At 39.7% G+C, this 9647-nt stretch overlaps 1 protein-coding gene across 1 annotated transcript; it reads left to right on the top strand.

The window, feature by feature from the left end:
- Positions 1–3379: 3379 nt before the first annotated feature.
- On the top strand, positions 3380–6586 carry LOC140859762 (protein ASYMMETRIC LEAVES 2-like). Its single transcript, XM_073262275.1, has 2 exons — positions 3380–4160; positions 6309–6586. Exon 1 carries the CDS (start codon positions 3399–3401, stop codon positions 4146–4148), a length of 750 nt encoding a protein of 249 aa, XP_073118376.1. The 5' UTR covers positions 3380–3398; the 3' UTR covers positions 4149–4160; positions 6309–6586.
- The last annotated feature ends 3061 nt before the right edge of the window (positions 6587–9647 follow it).

Here is a 9647-nt window from a genome sequence, read left to right as displayed (position 1 = left end):
GCAGTGAGGGCTTCTGATCGAATGAAGTTGGAGGTAAGAGCATGGCGAGGACAGCCGGTTGGATGGAACTGAGGCAATCGAGAGCGTGGTGAGGGCTGAGGCCGAAGAGATGGTCAGATGAAGATCCGATAGGACAGAGCCCTCTCGGAGGGCAGGTTTTTTTATTTTTCTTTTAAATGGGTCATAAATGGGTTGGATTTTATTTTTTTTAATAGGTTATAAATGGATCATAAACAGGTCGGGTTGGAAATCTATTTATAAAATAGGTTGGGTTCGAATTTTAAAATCTAACTTGTTTAAATAAATAGGTTGGGTTCGGATTTAGCTTTTTTTGACTCAATGCATATCTGACCCAGCCCATTTACACTCGACCCGATCCGATTGCCACCCCTACAAGATATCAAAAAATCATCTAAGTAAGCTTTTGGCCCTCCAAGAAGCATTTTTTTGCCCTCCAAAAGTAGTGCAAAATGGAGTCTAATCTTTGTTGTTGTGCTAAGTATCTTTTACAATGCTTCTATAACATTAGTCCAAGTTGTATATGTTACTTAATTCAAATTGCTTTATTTACAATTTCATTATGATTAAGACAAATTCTAATACTTAATTACATCTTTTGATTATATACATCCTCATCTTTTGATCCTAGCTAATCTAATTTAATCCATGAAGAAAAAGAAGGGAAAGGAAAAAAGATAGCTATGTTCAACCAAACAATGGGGGAAGGGTGAAATGGTCAAATCACACCTAAGTATGTTTTTTTATTTTTCTTTTAAATGGGTCATAAACAGGTTGGATTTTATTTTTTTTAATAGATTATAAATGGATCATAAACAGATCGGGTTGGGAATCTATTTATAAAATAGGTTGGATTCAAATTTTAAAATCTTACTTGTTTAAATAAATATGTTGGGTTCGGATTTAGCTTTTTTTGACTCAATGCATATCTGACCCAGCCCATTTACACTCGATCTGACCCGATTGCCACCTCTACAAGATATCAAAAAATCATCTAAGTAAGCTTTTGGCCCTTCAAGAAGCATTTTTTTGCCCTCCAAAAGTAGTGCAAAATGGAGTCTAATCTTTGTTGTTGTTCTAAGTATCTTTCACAATGCTTCTATAACATTAGTCCAAGTTGTATATGTTACTTAATTCAAATTGCTTTATTTATAATTTCATTATGATTATATACATCCTCATCTTTTGATCCTAGCTAATCTAATTTAATCCATGAAGAAAAAGAAGGGAAAGGAAAAAAAGATAGCTATGTTCAACCAAACCATGGGGGAAGGGTGAAATGGTCAAATCACACCTAAGTATGTTACAACTGAAGTTAATTAGCCATGAGTGGGTTATAAAGGGGAAAAGCATCAAATCAAGACATGCTTATGTGATACCACCCTACTATTGAATCTAAGACTAGGATGGCAATGGGTCAAGTTGGCATCAATTGAACCCACTTTGCAATTAGAAACCATATACCCATGCTCATCACATTCCTTGAGGTGCTGCAGGGCTAATAGGGCAAGACATTGTGGGTTGGATGGATCAAATTTAGTAGAGATAAAAATAATTTTTTTCATATAAATCAAATAAATAAAAAATATAAAAGTAAATTTTAGTATTTCAGATAATATTAAATAAAATAAGAGTTAAAGATACAAAACATAAAAGTTCAAATTTTTCATAATAATAGAAATATAATAAATAAAAAAAATATTTTTAAAAAATCAACTAAAAAAATAATCAACCAAAAAATGAACAACTAAGCATCATAGATTAATAAGGAGAGTAGGTGCGGCATTGCAGCTATGGTTAGAATTGGAAATAGAAGAGATTATAGGATGATAAGATGGATGAGCCGAGTGATGGAGCAAAGAATGGGGAGGAGATTAGTAAAGAGTTAAAAATATTCCAGTCAGATTTTATCATTGTCTGCATCTATCCCGAATTGCTGTGAATTTTGAATTCAAGATCCGTGCATATTCTGTACCGAATCTAAACGGGTCAGATAAAATCGATCCCATTACAGCCGGATCGGATAATAGGGTTGAGTCAGGTAAAATATATTTTCTTAGGTTCCGGTCGGATACCTAATAGGGTGCAGACAATTGCCTCTTATGTGGGACACCCCTCCCTCTACCCCTCCAAATCTATTCCCGTCTTATTAACTCCACAGTCCCAGATTAAAAAAAAGAAAAAAAAAGAAAAGAAAAGAAAGGGTGAACCCTCCCCCCCACCACTTCACCACAACCCCCCACCTTCTTAGATCGCCCGTTTATAAATTGGCTGCCGGGAACTCTCTCTCTCTCCCCCTCTTATTTTTCGCCGCCTCATCTTCCCCCACCATCTTTCGGTGCTTCGGTCCCCCGGTTATCTCTCTTTTTCTGCCCCCGCTTTTATCTCTCTCTCCCGTCCCACTCCCAGCTCCCATCCCTTCCGCTGCCTTTGCCTTTGGTTTTGGCTCGTTTGGTAATCCAATCTAGCCCAGCCCTTGCTCACTTCTCCGCTCGCTCGTAAATCGGAGATAAAAAAGAGAGGCGAAAAGGAGGCGCAGCGGAGAGCGGAGGCGGGACCCCGCAAAAATTAAAAAAAAATAAAAAAACCAGCAGGAGAATAAAAAGGTACGTGTTTCGTTCTAACGGCGCCGGCGTCATCGCCGTCTTCATTGGATCCGATAACAGCCCTTTCTCTCTTCTTTCTTTCTTTCCATCGATCCAAGAAAGTGATAGGTTAGAACTTAGAAGACAGCATGGTAGATATTTTTGTCTACATACTTTTAGATAGATGTTGTTAATTATTAACAAATTACCTGTGGCGGAATAAGGCGTCCCTTGGACCTCTAGTTCTTCCGCGCAACCTTTTTTATTTTCTCGAAAATTAAGAAAATAAAATAAAACACAGTAGGGAAGGAAAAAAGGCTGTGCCGACGATGAGAAGAAGAAAAGAGAAGAAGAGCACCTTTATTTTTGTTCTCCATTTATTCTTTCTTTCTTGTACCTTACAGTTCATAAGATCTGGAACCGATTTTTTTTGGAATTTTTTTTCGTTCTCGTTACCGTTGGATCATGGAACAAATTCCACTACCGTGATCTCTTTCCTTTTATTCTATTTTCATAATATAAAATAGAAATAAAGTGAGTATATAGAAAGTAAGAGAGATGAAGGGATGCGCTAATGATCACGTATCTCCTCTCTTCTTTCCATATTTATAGGAAAAAAAAGGGTCCTATTGTGTCTCTATATATACATTATATAATGAAATATCTAAAAGGAGAAAAAAAAAAAAAAAACAAAATTTCTTGATGCTCATTCTCTTTTCCTTCTCTCCAAATCTACCGTATAATATACTTATATTTTTATCCTCAGAGAAGGGGAAGGAAGGGAGAACAATAGTGATGGCATCGTCGTCGGCGCCGGTCCCTGCCTCCTCCTCAGCGGCGGCGGCTTTGTCCACTTCAACAAGCTCGCCATGCGCGGCGTGCAAGTTCCTCCGCCGCAAGTGCCAGCCCGACTGCGTCTTCGCCCCCTACTTCCCGCCGGACCAGCCGCAGAAATTCGTGCACGTACACCGCGTCTTCGGCGCCAGCAATGTCACCAAGCTGCTCAACGAGCTCCACCCCTACCAGCGGGAGGACGCCGTCAACTCTCTTGCCTACGAGGCCGACATGCGCCTCCGCGACCCCGTCTACGGTTGCGTCGGCGTCATATCCATCCTCCAGCACCGGCTCCGCCAGCTCCAGATGGACCTCTCCTGCGCCAGGGCCGAGCTCTCCAAGTACCAATCCGCCGCCGCTGCCGCCGGCGGCCCCTCCGCTGCTAATTTCAGCAGTGGGTTGGCGACCGCAGGCGGGCACGGGTATGTCAACGCTAATCATCCGATCGGGGTGGGATCGATCGTGTTAGGGAGGGAGCAGTTCTTCCCGGTAGCGGCTACTGCTGCCCGGGAGCCGCACCCTCACCACCATGCGATGATGAGGAACCATGAAGGAGAGCTGGTGGCTAGATTGGGTGCGAATGGAGCATATGATGCAGGGCTTGTGGCAGCTATGAATGCGTCGGCTGTGAGCATCGGGCCGTTGGGTGGGCAGTTCATGAAGCCAAGTGCAGCTGGAGGGGATGAACGGCCGAGCGTCGGACCGTCGTAGGCATCCTTGCAGGTATTTATGTTACTATTATGCTTTTCTGAGTGCTTTCATTGTATGACAACAGTATGCTTTTTTTTTTTTTGGTTTTTCTGTTTGGCTGATTCAAAAGGATAGTTGTTCTATATTGGTAGTCAAAAGTAATAGCGTGAGATGAGCTACACATGTAGGAACAGTCGAAGTAATCAATTTAATGATATATATATATATATATATATATATATATATATATATATATATATATATATATATATAATGTTCTGGGTAAATATGAAGTTGGGTAGGGGCTTAGGGTAAATATGAAGTTGGGTAGGGGCTTAGGGCATTGTTTATAGTGATGAGATGATAAAAAATAAAAATAAAAATAATGCAAGTTTAGAACCTGCTAAGAAACAGATCCGGATTTTTAGTAGATATCGCAAGTTTGTAACAGTGCTACTTTGGCTCTACTAACAGGTGGTGGGTTTCAATTAAGTATATATGTCAATTACTCTGGGAGAATTAGTTTCTTAATGGTGATGCAGGGTTCTACATAATTATATTAAACCTTACATAAATTAAGTCTGGTTGAATAATCATTGTAGGTGCATTGGAATTAATTTGCATCAAATAGTTTGGACTAAATAGTAGTATTTGTCTATTAACTCTTTAAACTTAGTATGTGTGCCAGTTATCTTCTGCATGGTTAAGCTTTAGGGATGAAGGCCGTTTGGATGATCTTGTTAGCTGATACCAGTGCCCTTAAAGATGGAGAATTCTCTGGTTCAAACTCCTTCTCTAGCTGCTAATAATCTTCTATTCTCTTATTCTCCACAAGTTTGCCGGACATTTTTGTATCTTTCTCCATGTTCTTCTTAGTTCTGTTTCCACATTCCTACTGTGACATAGAGCACATAAAATGTTGAGCATCTTGAAAATATTAAACTATTTTAGTCGAGAAACTATCATGAAACTTTAGCCAAGAATTTGAAGAATCCTAATTTGTTCTAGTGAAACAAAAGAATTTGAATCATAAAGCTATTGCTTGAAGCACTTGAACAGGAGTAAATTATTGTGCTACTTGACCAGGATAATGGCATTCACAGTATAGGGTCAGATAGCATAATTGTGTTGAATGCAGGAATTTAAGGTGGGTTATTCTTTTGAAGTAGAGAACATTTTGGGATTAAAGACCGAAAAATGGTCGACTAGTTTTAGTGATTATAAAATATGTATTACATTAAGGGTGCATTTGGTCACACTTTTTGATTTTTAAAAATATTTTTTATTTTTTTTTATTTTTGCTATTGAGTAAAAATAAAAAAAATAAAAAAATATGTTTGATAACTATGTTGCTACAAAGCAACAAGCAATATTGGAGATTGCAAGTGAAGAGCTCGACGAGGAAGAAGGGTTCAAAAAGAGAAGAAAAAGGGGATGGGGAGGTGAAGAGCTCGACAAGAGAGAAGGATTCGGGCTCTTTGCTTTTTGATTTGGCATTTTAGATGTGTGGAAGTAAAAAAAATAAATAAATAAATAAATTTTGGCAAATAAAAATTTTTTGCTTTGCCTATAAAGTAATTATTTTAATTTTTTAAATTTTACTTTTTACTTTGTGTTACCAAATATTGCTTTTTAATTTTTATTTTTTAAAAATTAAAAAATAAAAAAATATTTTTTTAATGGCTAACCAAACGCACCCTAAGTTAATTGTTGGTTCTTTCTGCTGTATTCCAAATAGATAGTGTGCTCCATATATAGAGTAGCTTGTTAGTGCAATGGATATTTCTCTGTCACTTTAATTTGATGAAACATCGAGAACTTTTGAGAACTTCTTTTCGAAAAAAAAAATGTTTACTTTTTTCAAGAGATGGGGATTCTACTGTTAATAATGCTTCTAAATTCTTGTTTCCGTCAGAGTGAAGACAAATTTGTTATGGCTTTGGCATTTTGATGCATGTGTGTGCATGTCATGCATTGTCTGCCTGCTGCAAGTGTGTTGTTGGCATCAAGTTTTTCTTGAAAAAACATCAAGTTTTTGTTGAAAAAACTTTATCCGGCTCACGGTCCCATTAACAGAAATTAGTGTTAAAAAAGAAATACTTTCAGAAGAACATATTGCATACTTAACATTGCTTGGACTGAGTTAAGAAAGTTTAAAAGTTACATACTGTTGTGTTTCAGGTTTAAGATTTGGAGGAAGGACACTTGCTGATGAAACTGAGACAGAGTTAGAATTGAAAGAGAGACCTGGATTTCAATTGCAATCCATTTACAGAAAATAGAATTTTCTTCTTCCTTCTAGCTATCTCTTAGCACTGTTTATTTTATCCTCTTTTCTTTATCTGGCCATAGCTGGGCATATTGTATTCCTAGTGTTTGATATAGTGGCAATCCTATGTCCCCTCTGTGGCACCTGCATGGCTAATATGAACTCCTCCGTCCTTTTCTATTATAATGATTTTTATTAGCTATTAAAAAAATTTTGAAAGTTACTTCCAAATTGTTTGGATGTTGAAGAAAGAAGCATTGTTTTTCTTGAGATAAAAAATCGACCTATTTGGCCTAATTTTTACAATTTGTCTGCAGAGGGGACCCCCCTATAGATATTTTTTTGGAACCATATCCAACATTTTCATACATTGCTATGGTGGATTAGTTCTCTTTTTTCTTATTTTCCTTCTAATAAACTGCAGATCTGTTGAGATATTCTTGTGCTATTTCCATGATTAGTATCAGATCACCATTCATGGAATATTTATCGCTTAGAAAGACTTTCCTACAAAATATATTCTATGTTGGCAAGTATGACCTGGAAATCTTTAATAGGATCAAAATTCTGATCATTGAATTATAAAGACATCCATAAGATAATACCTTTCCCCTGGTGGAAAAGATAGTGTCTTGCTGCTTGTTGAGACAAAATATAGGTGTCATGGGTACCATCATATAGTTAACTAGATCAAAGTCTTTATTGGGGGTGAAGTCCCAAAGATAAAGGCATATGGAATGGATGTTTACCAACATGATGGTGAACTTTTTAAAGGAAGCCAAAAGGTTAATATGGTCAGGTAAAGCAGAAGCATTTAAGAGAAGCCTAAGAGATTTTATACTGACTCCCCTTTGAGCCTCCTAGCAAAGTTGGTGGTTGACCATCTAGGCTTTTCTGCCTCGGCCCTTCTCTTCTTCTCTGTCGTGACTTTATGGAGCGCCCGAATAGTGGCACAAGTGGGAGTTTAGCTGGGGATTTGAGAAGGCACAAGGCATTTCTCAGAGGGGAGCAGAAGACAAATCAACAAAGACAAAGGGGCTCTTCTTTGAAAGAGAGAGGGTAAGGGAGGGAGCCATTGATAAAAAAGGAGTGATGAACCCTTCCCCCAAAATGCCGTTCTGCAGAGAAAGTTAATGTCATACAGAATTTATGCCATCACCAATCCCCACCTCCCATAAAAATTCCAAAGAAAAAGCTGAGACTTTGGAGAGAGAACACTCCTTTCTCTCTGTAGAGTCGTGGACACATTCAAAACGTAGTCAAAACATACATGCCATGACAATGATGACGTATCAAAGCAAATGATAACCCCATCCTTAAATGCATGCCTTCTGCACACGTCTCCTGCCTCCAGCGCCAACTCAGGATGGGTCCCACCCAACGCAAAACGGATGTTGTGCCCCTCCACCCACCCGTCTTATACTCATGCATGAGTTCTCATTATCCCCTCAAGTAGCTTACATCTACAGTCTTCAAAGATGTTGGCATTTGTTGTGGCACTCCATGCGTGCAACAAAATTCACAAGGCATCGGCCATACAAGCGCCTACTACGACCTGCCAACAACACAAAAATAATAACGTTTTTTAGCATCCTGAACTTGCCATTGGAATAAAAATGGGTACCGAGCAAGTCAATAGCTAATGATATCCTCATTTTATCCAAAGAATAACAGCTAAGAGTTCATGGTATGTAACCCAGCAAATCATGACACTTTGAACTTGTTGCGGTCTGATGGGATAGTTGGTCTAGAGACAAGTAGATGCGCCTAGTAACTGTGCGATAGGAAATCAGAAAGAAGACTCGTCCACTAGCGAGAGGATACAGCAAAAATGGTGAACGGCGAGAGCGAGAGCTGGAGGCGTGTGCTGGCGATGATTTTCGCACGATGCCGAAACGATCGGATCTTGGTGAAATGCTAGACCGCCGAGGGAAGTGTGACCTGCAAGGCAAGTCCCCCGACAAGAATCCTTCAACGCGAATCCTCCGATGCTCAAGTTAGGAATGAAATTTAATGGAAAGAGAAGTAGAGTTTCATCATGGAGCCAGTGTTGCATACTCAGATGGATCCCCGTTTATCTCTATTTACAGAAGGAGCAATATGGATGATGAGAGGACAGGTGATCATGTCAATCATCTTCTATCAGCCGTACGGCGCCGCGTGGGCATCCTTAAATGGCTTTGACGACGGGCGTGCTTTCTGTTCGATGCGCACGTGATCATGACGGTGGACATTATCATGCATGGAGCGTAATAAATGACCCTATGGACGTAATTAATGAATCCATAGCATCGCATCATGGTGCGCAATTAGTCAGGATATGGCATCTAAGTGACATAACCCGACGTGGCTTGTCAAGATGGCGTGGCAGCCACATTTGATGCTCAACTAGTCGGCAGAGTCCGTTACTATAGGAGTCGGTAGAGTGGGCCTATCGAGGGATGGCACCCTGTCGTCAATTGGCGTAGTCGGCTGAACACCAAGTAAATAGTCGGCTATAAGCTGTTTGTCATTCATCATACGCGGCATATCGAACCTAGTCGGCTTGGGGCCGATTCGGTTATGTCCGCTGCTCTTAGTCGGCTAGATATCGTCGATAGAAGTCGATGGAGAACCGATTGGATAGTGCTCGCTGATCTAAGTCAAGTTGAGTCGTAGTAGCTTAGAAGGTGCAACTTTCTAAATCGATCGAGAGATGGAGAAGTAGGTTAGTCGATTGGGCGATGAGGATTTACCTCAACACCGATCCTCAACTCTCGAGTCCGATTGTGTAGTTTTAATCAGACGAAGGAAGTTAGATGTTGTACGGATTTGAGTCGCGTATTCCATCGAATTCGAGCTGCTTTTCTTGTTGGCTTGCCATTTAATGACATTTCGAAAGATGCATTTAGCCATTTTGTCACTTCATGAAGCGAACGACAGTGCTGTCACGTCACAGATCATGCGGCAATAAATATCATGATGGTCGAGGTGATTCTCTATAATCATGGCAGAGAATCGAGTGGTAGAGCAATAATAAGTTGGCATACCCGAGCCTTCCACATGTCAATTATCAGTTGGTTCGGTTCGTGATCACACAGATCCAGCTGACGTGGTGCGATCCTAGCAATGGTGCATCGAAAAGCCAAGAAACTAGTCGGTTGAGATTGCAGCCATGTGTCAAAATCTCCATGCAAGGTGCGGCTTTCTACATTGATCTTGGCCATCGAGGAGGTCTATAAATAGGGGTCCCCCTACCTTCAAGCCCTCTT

This window comes from Elaeis guineensis, chromosome 8 (assembly GCF_000442705.2).
Source record: "Elaeis guineensis isolate ETL-2024a chromosome 8, EG11, whole genome shotgun sequence".
Classification (NCBI taxonomy): Eukaryota; Viridiplantae; Streptophyta; class Magnoliopsida; order Arecales; family Arecaceae; genus Elaeis; species Elaeis guineensis.
This window is presented reverse-complemented; position numbering and strand designations above follow the sequence as displayed.